The sequence below is a fragment of the Atractosteus spatula genome, chromosome 9, assembly GCF_055471065.1.
Source record: "Atractosteus spatula isolate fAtrSpa1 chromosome 9, fAtrSpa1.hap1, whole genome shotgun sequence".
NCBI classification, from domain to species: domain Eukaryota; kingdom Metazoa; phylum Chordata; class Actinopteri; order Semionotiformes; family Lepisosteidae; genus Atractosteus; species Atractosteus spatula.
Genome location: NC_142714.1, coordinates 22,918,477 through 22,934,274, shown reverse-complemented (window position 1 = coordinate 22,934,274; position 15,798 = coordinate 22,918,477). Strand labels below are relative to the sequence as shown.

General features: G+C 38.8%; 1 protein-coding gene across 1 annotated transcript; it reads right to left on the bottom strand.

The window, feature by feature from the left end:
• Window positions 1-4,509: 4,509 nt before the first annotated feature.
• Window positions 4,510-13,312, bottom strand: tmem229b (transmembrane protein 229B). The gene is made up of 2 exons (XM_088925046.1): window positions 13,199-13,312; window positions 4,510-7,727 (listed from the first exon to the last, which is right to left on the bottom strand). The coding sequence occupies exon 2, from the start codon at window positions 7,644-7,646 to the stop codon at window positions 7,143-7,145; it is 504 nt and encodes a 167-aa protein (XP_088781172.1). The 5' UTR covers window positions 7,647-7,727; window positions 13,199-13,312; the 3' UTR covers window positions 4,510-7,142.
• Window positions 13,313-15,798: the final 2,486 nt, after the last annotated feature.

Sequence of the window (15,798 nt, the reverse complement as noted above, 5' to 3'; positions counted from 1 at the left end):
CCCTCCTGACAAGGAACCAGTGCTAGTGGAGCTGCAGAAATCACAAATTTGAACCCCCCTTCTAAAGTTAGGTCACCAGGGATATTTACAGCAAGTCACCGGGAAGCAATTGGTTCAGTCAACATGGTTGATAGGTATAGTATAGAAGGCAGTACCAGTATTTACTGTAGTAAACTGAACAAATAAATAAAATGTTAGGTCTAATCTATTCAGATCCATCCCACTCATGCCCATCACCTGAGTGGCATCCAGCCTGACCTCTAGACTTTGCTCTGAGTGGTGAGCCCACAATACAGCTCGTGGGCCAGGGGCTCTGCGGCAAACAGCACCCCCATGCCCGGCCAAACAAGGGTTGGTTCCCGTTGTCCTTGATCTGGGCAGGGTTCTCCCTGTGAGAGGGTAAGGAGCTGCTCCTGTGGATTGAGAGGAGCCAGTTGAGGTGGTTTGAGCATCTGGTGAGGATATCCCCCAGGCATCCCTCGCTGGAAGTGTAATGCGCGAGGCCCAGTGGGAGAAGACCCCAGGACACACTGGAAGGATTATATCTGTGAACTGCCCTGGGGGCACCTAGAAAAATAATAATAATAATAATAATAATAATAATAATAATTGCTTACACCTATATAGCGCTTTTCTGGACACTCCACTCAAAGAGCTTTACAGGTAATGGGGACTCTCCTCCACCACCACCAGTGTGCATCACCCACCTGGATGTTGCGACAGCAGCCATAGTGCGCCTGAACACTCACCACACATCAGCTATCAATGGGGAGGAGAGCAGAGTAATGAAGCCAATTCATAGATGGGGATTATTAGGAGGCTATGATTGGTAAGGAAAATTGGCCAGGACGCCGGGGTTACACCCCTACTCTTTTCGAGAATCGCCCTGGGATTTTTAATGACCACAGAGAGTCAGGACCTCGGTTTTACGTCTCATCAGAAGGACGGCGCCTTTTTACAGTATAGTGTCCCCTTCACTATACTGGGTCATTAGAACCCACACATGAGTGCCCCCTGCGGACCCCACTAACAAGAGCCTTAGCTTTCCCAGGAGTCTCCCATCCAGGTACTGACCAGGCTCATACCTGCTGAGCTTCAGTGGGCTGCCAGTTGTGAGTTGCACGGCTGCTGGCTATAAAAAGAAACACCCAGGAGGAGCTAGACACTGCTGCTGGGGAAAGGGAACTCTGGTCTGCCCCGCTCAGCCTGACACCACCATGACCCTCACCAGGAGTAAGAGCTTAGAAAATGGGAGTATGGGTAAAATATGTTAATCGGTGCTAATAATATTAACTGGAATGGACAATTAAATGTAAACAATGAAATGTAAATAGAAAACAGGGCCCAACCTGCACTGTGAGAAGTGTAACCATTTGTAACAGGTTGAGTCTCTCTCGAACCCTCTACTTTTTTTGTTTAGATGGTAGCCTCCCAGGCTTGGAAATGTCATGTCCATGGTACTAGGGGTAACATCAGAGTTGTGATTACGGGCCGAACATCATGTGGTACAGTACCTGCACAAGGACGTTCATTGTACTTGCACAATGGGAAATTTCAATGTAATAGCTTTGTTTCTGACGTGGATAAAAATCCAAAAAATTCACAATATACAATTTTCTTTGGGAGGAAGTCTCTCATCTTCAGCACCAGGAGGAGGTCACCCCAAGGCTGTGTGCTGTCTCCATTGCTTTACATATTGTGCACTAGTGACTGTCAGCCACAATGACAACTCTTTATTGTTAAAGTTTGCAGATGATGTTGCCTTGATCGGGCTTTTGAATGATGATGAAAACAATTACAGACAGGACCTAAATCTTTTTTTTTAATTGCTGTCAGGATAATTCACTGTTTTTAAACAAAAACAAAACACAGGAAATGATAGTTGATTGTAGAAAGAAAGAATTAACACTTGAAACAAAGGGTAAAGGGAAAGGAGTTTCTAAAGATCATGTGTATGTTTTAATGTTTCTTTACAAAAATAGAGCTTTATCTAAAATGCAAGTTCCTTCCCATCTTATAAGTGTTTTGGGGAATAATTAGAAAGGGATTAATAAAGGAAATTCCAACATGTTTCAGAATGCAAACTACAAGGAACTGAAATGTTTACGTTATCCTAAGGAGTATAATCTTTCGGTTCAAGTAAATTAAAAGCAAAATCAGGGGGAAACACCTATGCAATTGTAGAAAATATTTTGTGAATTCAAAATAACACACAGTGCAGAACAAAAGGAATATGTATACATTATTTATTAACAAAATGAAAAAAATGTCTCAGAGGTGTTAGCCACAACACTGAAATATCTGCAAATTTCATGAAAGAATGCAGATTTACAAGAGCTTGTCAGAAAAAAGGAACTTTCTGTAAATGTCAGTTAAAATTAAAGAGTGGTACTTTTTGTGGTTTAAGAGATCTTCATTGCAAGTCTTTCCTCGGAGCAAAATACCTGTACTGTAGATGGACTGTTTAAGGACGGCCTAACAGAGATCCTCAGAAAAACAGTTTTCTGAAGACATGAACGTGTGAGAATTGTTGCTCACATAACCCTGAACTGCCAAACCACTCACTGTAAAAGCGTGACTAATGACTTATGGGAAGTTCAGATACATTTAAAAAATCAGCTTACCAATAAACCTTCTGCATATACAACGTTGCATATTTTGCATATTGAGATAAGTGCATAAGTTTTAAAGTACCAAAAAGGATAGGGATAGAAATAGAAATATAAAGGGATAGAAATATAAAGGATATATTTCTCAAAATCCTCCATGTTTGTCAGACTAACAGGTTAGTGATAATGGATTCCATATTTCTACCATTTTACAAAAGCCCAGATTAAATAAAAATTTGTGTCTATTCACTTATTGCAAATTCTAAAATGAATGGGACATTTTTGCGAGCTGCGGACCGTTTCTGTCTTCCCAGCCTATGGCTGGTTTCAGTCTAAAATTTGCAACTAGGAGGATGATATGACTTTGATGTTATTGATGTTTGTTGTTGTTTGTGCTGACAAACAGAACATCATTTTGACATAGATTTCCTTTCACATTCTATTTGCCGATTTATTTTACTCAGACATGAATTACTCCGTACAAATATATGTAGAAGTTTTCCAGAGGGATAGAAAACATCTAAGAAGAACCACACGGACACTACACACCTCTGTACAATAGTGTTTGCAACAATACGTAGAAATGTATTTGCCTTTGAGGTCCAAACACATTCTGCAATCTACAGTATGTCAGTGAGGTCAGTAAACCTGATTTGAACACAGGCTTATAAATAGCAGTAATACTGTTGTCTGTAGTGTAAAATAAACCATAAACTGCAGTTCTAGTGTCATCTGGGAATGCAAAGAGGCTGCTAGATTGGTTCTACTGATTATTCCCCTCCCCCAGGAGTCATTATAATGGAGGTTTAAAGCAGAGTCTACGACACCCTGTAACTCCATATACCGTAAAACAAATTCATGCTGAGACTGCAACGAGTATACTGAGCGGATCCGTCCAGCCATTTTCTAAACAATTTCTCAAACACAGGTTCTCTGGGAAACTGGATCTTATCCTGACAGTACACCCTGGACAGGACACCAGTCCATCACAGGGCACAGACAGACACAAACCCACACAGTCACACCAGAGCCAATTTTCCCAGAAAGGGAAATATAAAAACCCCATACAGATAGCACCTCAGGAATTGAACCCAGGGCCCCTGCACTGCTAACCACTGCACCATTGGACCACCCTACAGAATAGATTCTGATTTAAAACACCTATTGAAGCTGTTGTGTTTACCTTAACTGTACAAACCCAGCAATGACTGACAGCTGGCTTGGTACAGAGTGTTCTCATCTTAGACCTCTTCCGTCAATAAAAGTGTGTGAATTCAGAAAACCTGTCCCGTTTTTCTGAAAAGATTAAAAATACCTTTATCTTTTTTATGCCAGTACCATAAAATTCATTTTTTCCCCTATAAAATCTTAAGCATAGTACTGTGAATTTGATTGATTTCCTTAAAGTAACAGTAAACATACTTTTATCATCAATTAACAAAGCCAAGTCTTCATTTTCTAATGTACTGTATATGAAAGAATTATACATATATTTTTAAAGGAAGATAATTTTCTTAGGAAGTTTCATATACAAAAGCTTCTTTCTGTAGGTTTCAGAGCTCCTGTATGGAAGATTCGTATTTCAGATGAAATCCTACATGCAAACATACGCCAAATTCTGTAATAACTCTTTGTGATTTTACATACAATATACTGTAGTAACATCTTTGAACTTGAAGGTTGCTATGATATTCACCCCCATATCTTTTTCATGTCAAGATACAATACAAAAACAAATTCTTATTGCCTCATAACAGCAAGAACATATTTATGCTGTTTTACATACGTGGCCTTTTTTATGTCATGGAATATCATAAACTATTGAACTGGAACATAATTCAACAAACAAGGTAAAACATGTCCATAACCTATTTTCAAAGGGAGAAAAAATATACAAAACCTCTTTTTTTTTGGTTTATCAGTGCCAGTATTCACATTCTTAGAGAAAATTTAAAGGTTAATATTTCAGTGTGAAAATGAATTCTGAACTTCTGTAAATTAAGAAAACATGGTTTGTTCACAAAAATAAATATGTAAAAGAAATAACTTACTAGTTCTGTATTCCTACATTTTATTGTAATTAGAATTTTTTATTTCGAGTGTCTTCCTATTCCGGGCAATACATTGTAAAAATATTCATTATTTAAAAATTAGCGTGCTGCTCTTTAGGTCTAGCAGTCTGAGTAGGTAAGTTCCACAGCCGAGCCACAACTGTTTAATAGACCAGAGGTTATCCTGCTTTTTGAGAGAACACACGGCTCCACAAAACCAAGTTACTATCGCAAAAAGACTCCACAGGGCCTAGCCTGCATTAGTGTAAAAACGCCTCTCACTGCTGATACTAAGCCCTATGCTCTCCTCTTGTCACACATAAGACAATGTGTGTTTTTATTTGTTATTTCTAGGTTCTAGGACCTTGTATAGTTCTTATAAAGATAAAACAGACTTGTATCTATGGAATACCACAGATTAAACACAGAGAATTGCAATGCAACACTCCGTTTGTTTTGGCAATAAGATGTCCAGTTGTTTGGATTTTCTTTTTAAAGTTCACTGCCAATTCATAAGTTCACATCCCTGCAGTATTGTGCCTTGCAAGAAAATCTATATACTGTACCTTATTTAAGTTATTTTTTATCTTACTTACAAACATGCTAAAATAATAGAGGGCTTTGTTAATGCCCTCATTAAGGTAACAGCATGAGAACCACACACTCTGTCTCCTGTTAATTACAGTAATGTCTAATCACTTAATAAAATAACAGAGACGGTATCCAGACAGTATCTTCTGGCTGCCCGAGGGAACTGAATCCTTTCAGCCCTGAACAGAGAAGATTACAAGGGCACCTGATACAAGAATTCAAAGCCCTCAGAAGGCGTCGGCAAAGCCAGCCCAGCAGATTTCTTCCTAATGAACAGTGAACCAGAGGGGACAAGTGGTAACTACGTGGAAGTACATTTGAAACCCAGAACAGGAGGCACTTCTTTACCAAGAGGGTTGCAGGAGTCTGGAACAAGCTATCCAGCCATGTTGTTTAAGACAGTACTCTGGCTTCTTTCATGAAATGGCTGAAAAGTGACTCAAATTAGTTGGTTATAAACTACTAGGTGGCCGAATTGCCTCCTCTTCTGTTGTGCCCTTTCTTATTCTCTGAGGACTGTCTGCAGAAATGCTGGAAGGATACGCAGTATTGAAGGTACTTCAGAATCCCAGTACTATAGCTACTCTTACTCTGGAGAATTATTGAGTAGGCAAGCCAATGAACCCTACTGTAACTAGGGTGAAATATTGTTTATGGACAGCACAGTACCCTTCTGTTTGTTGGGTTGTTTTTCTGTATGTTTACTTGTACAGTATGTTTATAATATTATTGTACCAGAATTTGTATGTGCCATATAAAAGCTCCTTAACTGATTAGGATTTTGGGACACATTCTTGGTAGACGAATTCTAGAAGCATGCAGTATGTTTTTCATTTGGCTTGCCTTTTCCTCATAAAAGAACTGGGTTTCTTTTCCACACCCCCAATGTTCGCCAACATTTGTGTGCCACCTTTACAATAGTTCAACGCACATATTATTCATGTCAGTCTTGGTATTTTATTCTAATCCTTATACCTTTTGTAGACACAATATTAAATATATCCTTAATAAGAAAAGAATAAAGCTTTCTTCGTTTTTCATTACAGCAAACATTACAAATAAATATTAAATTTAGATTGATTTATTTTTGTTCTGGTTAGTTGGGCTAGCAGGTAGATTTTTTTTGTCAAATTTTATATCTAAAACTACAGATAAAATGCATTAGAGCCTTCATGTACATTTTAACATCCTACAGTATAAAACAGATATATGTTTGGGAGACACCAGTGCTTTTTTAATGTTTCATGCATTTTAAAATATTAAAATTGTCTTTGAAGTATAAAAAGTTTTTGCATGACACATTATTCAAGGTATACACATTGCTTCCAGAGAGATTTTTAATACTCTAGTTGAATCTGTACTGTATATATACTGATAGCATTAAGCTCAAATAAGAAATTATTTACAAAATAAAAACATTAAAAGGCGACCTTCATTATTTTATAAAGTACAATATCTCTGTGGTTACTGAAATGGTTTAATCTCATGTTCCTTTACCGGCATTACCTTAAAATGTTTTTATAAGGGCCTTTAAACATTTTAAAAATGCATATTATTCATAAATATTTCATTTTCCTAACAAATTAAAATGTTAAAGTTTTCATTCATTTTTATTAAAGACATTTAGTGCCAAGTTCATTCTCATATTAGCTGATCAAAGGGCAGCAGAATTATGATTATGATTGCCATCCAACATGACCTACAAAATGTTCCTTCACGTTATCCACTTCTTACTTTGGTTCAAACTGATACAGACTCGTTGATGTGAAAAAGACAAAAAGAACCCTTGGTGTGAAATGGCATGTGGCCTCAAATGAGCCGTTTTTTGTGTTTGTTAGCATTGTTTTCAATTTTATCAACCCCTAAGCCAAGGCAGAGAGCAAGTATCTTCTTAGTCAATCTTGACATAGCCATTGGCCGTCCCCCCAGTTGCCATGGCGGCACTGGGGTCGGCCTTCTCGTCAAAGCGAAGCCTGAGGGTGTTCCTGATGACCAGCTGCTCCACAATGAAGGAAGCGCAGAACCAGGGCAGAGAGTATTCCAGCGTGATAAGCCCCATGAAGTCGTAGTCGAAATCCGAGTAGTCCCAGGGGCAGGCGTTGAACTGGCGTAGGAGCAGGCCCGTGGTGAACTCCCACACGTACGTCCACAGGGTGTAGATGAGGCAGCGCACCAGGATGTGGCACCGGTCCTTCAGACATAGGTACATGCGCTCCACGATGAGGATAGAGGTGCCGTAGATGAACAAGGCCCACACGCTGGTCACGCCCGGGAACTTCCAGTTGTAGTTGACCACAAACTCCCAGGCGGCGGTGAACATCACCTCGCAGAAATAACCATGGATGGCGTAGAGGTACCAACGTGAGAGGGCTGTCAGGGGCTCCGGGACCGCCATCTTCCAGGATGGGCCAAGGCCAACCTTGGGGGTGAGGGGTAGGGGCTGGGGGGAAAAGGGAGAGAGGGAAGAGTGGGGTAGCTAAACAAAAGACAAGGGAGAGAAAACCTCAGGATTACCACAAGGGGCAGAGCAACGTTTTTTCCGCCTGCTTCATACATGAACAGTAGGAAAGCTCCATTTCTCAACCTGCTGCGCAAAAGACATAAGTTAAAGGAATACACTGTAAACACACATTCCTAGGTGTTTGTAAACTGTTTAACTTCAAGGCTTGAAGAACAAGGTGATACTGTCCATTAGCTGAACAGATGGGCAGTTGAACTGGTCAATCTATGTTGGTTATCTCGGCTGTACAGCATGAAGAAGCATGAGAGGTTTGAGCTTCAAGAGTATTAACTACATTATTACAGGGCGGATCCAAAGGGTTTTGCGCCAAAGCAGAGGTTGCATTTAATTTGCTGGACGCGTAGAGGTGTCATTTTAATGTAGTTCTGAGATTGAATGGATCTCTGTTTTGAGGAAAGAATGAGCAAATGTTGCACTGAAACAAAAATGCTTGAAAGATGTTTTATTTCTGGGAAATAAATGCACTACAAACAAACTGGGTTCAAATAAAAAACAAGCATTTAACAAGTTTGATTATGATGAATAACTTATCATCCAGCTCAGCAGGCCATGGATTTAGTGGCTTTATGTCCTTTGTTCTGTTTTGCATTATATTTCAGACTCTGTTCTCAAGCCCTCTGAATCTTAAGAACTCTCAGGAAAAAAAAAATGAAAGTAATGCTGAGCTCAGTCCAATCTATTGTACTTCCCTTAGCATTTCAAGAGCTGCTGCAGTGCAATGTTATTAAAAACCTAAAACTTCAACAGGCTTTTAAACAGTAGTACTCTTACAATAAAAGCCAGTGTCTTGGTTTCATTGTAACTGATGCTGGTAATGCAAGCAGATTATATGCATGTGTTTGAGAAGGCTGCCAAAGTAGAGTGGATTCAGGAAGTTATGTCAAAATGATACACAGTATACGGTAAAAGATATCCCTAGTGGGTATTTACAAAGGCCATCCATCCATTTTCTAACTGCTTTATCCAATGCTGTCGCAGTGGAGCCACAGCCCATCCTGGCAAAGCAATAGGCGCAAGACAGGATACACCCTGGATGGGACATCAGTCCATCGCAGGGCACACACTGATATACACACACACACACTCACACCAGGGCTCATTTTTCCCAGAAGCCAAGTAACCTACCAGGATGTCTTTGGACTCTGGGAGGAAACCGGAGCACCTGGGGGAAAACCCACACTAAAACACAGGCAGAACATTCAAACTCCACACAGACAGCACCCCAGGAACAGAACTCAGGATGCCAGCACTGCAAGGAAGCAATGCTGCCCACTTATAAAGGCCTTAAAGACACAAATAATTCATGCACAATTGTTTTGACCAATTTTTAATATACTTTCTTCCCATTAACAGGGAAAGGATAGGACAATTTGACATATCAAAGTGTCCTTACATTATTATACAATTACAGCACATACAGTAACAAATACAATTTAACTATTTGGTTGTAGTAATCTTACAGTACTGCCATTTCTCCTGCCCTTTAATACTCCAACTGACATCTAACTCCAAATTAATCCCAGGACACAACTAAATGAAAACAATATAGAATAATGTGTATTTCTATTTTTGGAGGTTTTTTTTTGCCCAATACAAGACCTTACATTTACTATCAGAAAACATGGAGAATGTTTCATTCTTCACCAACAGCTCCCCTGGGTGTGCATAAATGGGTTACTGGTTACTGGTATTTGACTATTTCTTTCTTATTTTTATTTTTTAAAGCTGCCTTAGCAAAATGGTGGCAGATTATAGCCCATGGCTCTAACATAGATAGAGCGTGGTAGCAAAATTTATATCCTAGAGGGAATGTTGAAGGGGCAGACTGACAAAACTGCTGAGTTAGCGAATGTGACATGATGTGGTTTCTCTCACTTCACCTGCCTTCATTATCATTGCATGACTCTCTAATTCCAGCTCCCTGCCCCCCGTCTGCCTCCTCCAGCAGTGAGCCAGGCTCTGCTAACAGGGCCAGGGAGTCTCTCCTGTTATCCTAGTGCCTTGTGGGGAGGATGAAGATGGCTCTGGTAAAGGAAGTGTACCTTTCCAGCAACATGGAAAGTCTGCTGAGTCTCACTGGCCCTCACCTTCTATTTCCAAACTAGTCTGGTACATTATTTATGTGATTTTTTCATTGAATTTGCAAATAATTCAATATATTTTAAAATAAATTTAGGGATACACTCTGATCGTGTTTTAAGAAGACCAATGTGATTTTAGCAGTCATTACTCTGCAACTCACAACTGGCAACCCACTGAAGCTAAGCAGGTGTGAGCCTGGTCAGTACCTGGATGGAGACCTCCTGGGAAAAACTAATGTTGCTGCTGGAAGAGGTGTTAGTGGGGCCAGCAGGGGGTGCTCACCCTGCGGTCCATGTGGGTCCTAATGCCCCAGTATAGTGGCGGGGACACTATACTGTAAACAGGCGCTGTCCTTCGGATGAGATGTAAAACCGAGGTCCTGACTCTCTGTGGTCATTAAAAATCCCAGGGCGTTTCTCGAAAAGAGTAGGGGTGTAACCCCGGCTTCCTGGCCAAATTTCCCATTGGCCCTTACCAATCATGGCCTCCTAATAATCCCCATCTATGAATTGGCTCCATTACTCTGCTCTCCTCCCCACTGATAGCTGATGTGTGGTGAGCGTTCTGGCACACTATGGCTGCCGTTGCATTATCCAGGTGGATGCTGCACATTGGGAGTGGAGGGGAATCCCCATTACTTGTAAAGCACTTTGAGTGGAATGTCCAGAAAAGAGCTATATAAGTGTAAGCAATTATTATTTTTATTATTATTACCACATTAAACACATCTGTGGGCACAATCAATGTGTCTTCCAGCTTCCTGCAGCATTTATACTTGTGTTTGCCTGATATTGTCTGTTACTCAAGGTAATAGTGCTGCACACTCAAAATAAGATGGGAGTTTTTGGACGTTTTGCTATTTCAGCATCTTGAAAATAAAGGCCTATTTATAATGTAATTATAATGAATGTAAATCAGAACCTGTGTCGAATGCATACGCTTAATTAATGAGCACACCTTTTCTAGACACTTAAATATCTCACATAATTGTACTAGTAAACATAGTATATTTCATAAACATAGCAAAAGCATACACACTGTATAAGGGCTTGTTACAAGTTTACAGTTCTGCCTTGTCTCAGTGTTTTTCACCCTGGTTGACTTCCTAAACCTTTTGGTTCTCTGATCTTCTCAGATTATATTAAGACTGAGCTCTCATTCTAAGTGACTTTACAGCAGCATTTTCGAATACAGAGTGAAGCCCCTGGTCTCTTTAAGCTGCTTTGGAAGAAGAAATTTTCATGACGAAAAACTATTTCACAAATAAAAACTGTGAAAGTAATTTTAGAAAAGCATGGCTGTGTTTCAAATACCTTGCTCTATTGCATACATTAACCATTGTTGATATAATTCACAACTCTTTTAAAAAATACGGCTCTTGGTATGATATAGCTCATCCACCACCACTCACTTTTCAAGGATTTTTTTTGTCTTCTGTGAATTCATGTTAATATCTAAATATTTAGATATTTAGATATTATTTAGATATTTAGGGGCCTTTCAGGTCAATGCAAGTCAAGTTTCCTACATGTACCCTGAGGACAAGGAGATCAAGGATGCTGGAATCTGAACCCTGACAGCAGGGATCACCAGAAAGTATGTCCCCCCCTTTGAAAACAATTTAGCTCTCCTTGTGGGGTGAGGAATTTGCATTGTTCTCCTATGAGACACCTCTCCCTCTCCCTTGTGAGGCTGCTTTAAAGAGGAACTACAGTCCCAATTTCTCAGACTGGTTATTAAATCTCAGTATCTAAATTAATTGATGGCATTGCAAAATTGTACAAATTCTGAATTTAGCACAATACTGTGAATTTTGTGAAAGTACCGTATAGCCGCCATGGTGTTGCAAACCCTTGTTCTAACCACAGGTCAGGGCAAGAGTTCGCACAAATTGTAACTTAAAGCAGCCCTTTCTCCTCACTATTTTCTGTAATGACTAATGTCTCGAAGTCACGAGCGATATTTCTACTGGATTAATAGAGATGTATTCACATGTCTGCTTCTTTACAATGTAATAGGGCTGCTTTTATTGTGGTGTGAAATGAACTCATCAATGCTGATTGTTTCTAACCCCGAAATATAAAAATAGTGTTGCACTTCCTCAAGTTACAGCCCATAAACTGTTGTGTTTAGAGGAGGTCATGCTTCACTGATCCAAGGAACTGCCAGTCTTACTATTTTCATCGTTGCAGCACTAGAATTGTTCAAAGCTGGAAGCTGAAGAAAAAGATGCCTGCACTCTAATTTTGTTCACAAGTCATTTGAGTTAGCCTGCAAACCCACTGGCTCTGCCTCTGGTAGAACTACAGATGAATGTGCTAATTCTCATCTTTCAGGACTGGTATTAAACACCCTCACAGTTTCTGATATTCCATACGTGAGAAAGTGGCAACAATGTGATGCCACAAGAGGAGAGCAGCCTTCCTCTCAGACAGAGCTCCACAGGAAGTAGAGTCCAAGCCTCGGCAGAAGCTCCTGCTCAGCACAGTCATGTATAATGGATGAACATCTGGTCTGACTGAGTAACTTTACCCTTGAAAAATACCTTCAGCTCAACTGAACTGATTCATAGTGCACTTTCCATAAGACAATTCCAGGATTTTGCTGCTCTTTTCTATCATCATATTCTCTACCACTTTCCTCTCATGGTGTCACGGTGCAGGAAGTATTTTGTAAGGCAACTCTTTTGACTTGAGCCAGACAGCAAACACCTCATACTCTACAGCTGAACAAGGTCTGTGATTAATGTCTGTAACTGTGATGTCCTTTCCTGCAGATATAATTCAAAACAGTCAAAGAAAGATCCCGAACATCTTCTAAAAAGTTGTGAATGTTTTTTCATCTTTCCCCATATATATTTTTCAAAACTTTTTACAATTCTCATTTTGCAGTTATGAGCACGATGCCGATGCAGGGATTCTGCAGCTCCCAGCCATATACTGTAAGCTGTAGTGTTTCTGCTGAGAGACGTAACAAATATCCCAGGGCATCCAAACAAATATTTTAACTTTGTGAGACAGTTTCTAAATATTTACGTCTGTGAAACACAGCACCCCTCATTGAATTTCTTCATCTAAAAGTCTCTGTTACTAGTCTGTGCTGTCTAAAAAAAAAGAGAAACATAAATTCAAAAGAAAGTTACACACAATGACGTTAGTCCCTGCAAAAGGTTGAGAAACACTTTTAGGAAATGTGGACACGTACTGTATGACTTCTACATGATAAATACTCTGTTCTGTACATCGGAACATAGGAAGTAGAAAACAATGTGATTACAGTAACAGTAAAGCAGAGAAAAATAGGAACAACAGTGGAAAGCACATTAATAGCTTGGTTATTAGTACCTGTTAGAGTCAGACTGACCTCCTGGTCAGTTGAAGGAAATGTCCAGTAGGGTTGGGGTATGTTAATCAAGCCAGTCCCAGCTAAGGGCCTTTATGTTTTTTTTTAAATTTGCCCTGAAACAAAAGAAACACACACAGAAAAACTTTCAAACTAACTTTTTTTAATCTAAATGCAAGGTGGCACAGGGTTTGCCTCAAAAATGAGGAAAACTGATGGTATAAGCCAAATGTTTTTCACCAATGTGATTCATTCACAGTGAGCTAAATAATATGATGTACAAATACAGCATTACAATGGCATTTAAATATGATGTTTAGACAATAAAAGCTATGTACATTTCAACACCACGTACATTTTGTGCCCAGCTGTTCCATTGCAAATTAATCTTTCTGATAAGAGTTGTTGTTTTAGGAGATTCAAATTCAAAAGAAATGTAAGGCTTTTGGATAGCTAAAGTACTGTACACATAGCAATGCAGACTCACAAGGAAGTCTAAGCTGATAAGTATAAGGCATTTGTTTGTCATTTTTAATTTATGCTGATTTTATTGCTACCAAAAAAATTACAAAAGCATTTTTGTATTGATTTCTTTACAGGGGATAAGGCCCGTGTTTATTTTCAGCACAAATCATTTAAAAGGAATGTTCCTCCCTCCTTCCGAAGTATCACTACTTCAAAATTACTGGTAACTCAATTATCTCTTCCAGACGAGCTGTATAAATGTATAAATGGATAAAGTGAATGAAGTGAACAATTTTGTGCAGTGTGAAGTTACAGAAATGTGTGCTATTTTATTAGTAAATTATTTAATAAAATGCCATCAAATATTTTACTGGATGAAACAAAACTAAAACAGTATGCTTATATTTAATATTTATTGTGACTAGTTGTTGCCACTAAGACAATGAAAAAATACAGTCCAGATCCACATATCGTAGGAATTATTACACATAATTATTATTGTTAGGTTTGGATGTTATGAAATGAAATTATTTTAAATACTGGTGATCCCCAGGGCTGTGTTTTGTAATCTTTACTACTTTCCATTTATATGATTGAAATACAAATAGAGGGAACTTTTGTTAATCTTTTAAAGCCTGCAGATGGCCCTAGCAGGATTGATTATTGGGGTTTATAGAGAAGAGGTGAAGAATTACTTTGAACAGATAAGTTAATGGGAAAGGTGGTGTCTGTCTAGCATGCTTCATATCAATGATGACAAAAACCAATGAACCGGTGACCTATGATAGTAATATGTAACATTTTCAACCTCAGTGTTTGAACCACAGTAGGACCAGTGTTTGAAATACCTAGGGACAGTAACAGATGAACATTTAAACTTTGCAGAGAATAGCCTTTGCATTTTTAAGAAGGCTAGTCAGTGTATATTTTTGATCAGGAAGCTGAAAGGGTTTAAAATGAGTCAAAACATTTTAGAGAGGGGTTATAGAATGTTGGTAGAAAGCACCCCTACGTTTGGTACAGTATCAAGGTGTGGTATGGTAGCATTAGTATTAAGAGTAAGGGGATATTGGCCAGAATTGTTAGTTAATATTGTTAGTAAAATAATTGGTTGACCACAGAAACAGCTTGAAGAGTTGCTAACCTCTCCCACCCTCTTCATCCTCATTTTGAACTGCTGCTTTCAGGGAGACATTTTAGAATGCCTATGGTCAAGACAAATGTATACAAGAAATCTTTCATTCTTCTTTTGTATATTGTGCAATCAATATACAGTATTAAATGCAGCTAAGCGATTCTCTCCTGTATGAAGCTATTGGTTTAGTGTAATATGGGTAAAGCAAGATGTGTGTTTATCAATGTGTATTTACTTTATGTTGAATGTTATTTGTTTTTGTAGTTTTTTAATGGTGAAGCCAAAGACAAATTTCCACCCGTTTGGAAGGACAATAAAGGTAATAATATAAAGGTTGCACTGACTACTAATACTGATATAACCAACCCACAATAATGTTCAATGTCTTCAGCTTTAGACTTGCATGATGTACTTTTGAATGTTATGCATTTGGGCAGTTTGCAAATGATCTTCTCTTAACAGAGACCTGCTGAAATAACGGATTCACGAGTTAAAACAAATCTCTTGAATAATTTAAAAAAACAAAAAGAATAACACTAACTATGAAGTATGAGACAGCTCCCCAATTTCCTGACTCCATATTTTAGTTTTTAAATAAATATCTTTCACGGATTGTTAAGATAATGTGTGTCACTTAAAAATGGAGGAGGAATTAGTAAAAATTTGGCAACCTCAAGGCAAAATTTCTTTCATTTTTGTCATTTTCAACCCACTAAAGTTTTCAGTCCCACTGTGTGATAATGAGAAAGCATCTTCAATGAAAGAGTTTCTATTAAGAATCAAAAAAACATAGCAATGCACATGACCTAATTTCTAAAGCGTTCCTATCTGTTACTGCTGAGGCTGAGGAAGTTTTCAGTGCAGCTAAAGTATTAATGAGAATTTCTTTAAGGCATAGTTCTGTATTGGAGTCTCTCTTTATTGAGTGGCAGCTCTGCTGTGGGTTACTTGTTTGTAGAAAAGACATAGGTTTTTTTACAGAACTAAGTATGAGAGAGACAC

Bases quoted from the DNA above. Each gene is read 5' to 3' on its own strand.
- tmem229b (XM_088925046.1), bottom strand. From the start codon at position 7,646: ATGGCGGTCCCGGAGCCCCTGACAGCCCTCTCACGTTGGTACCTCTAC.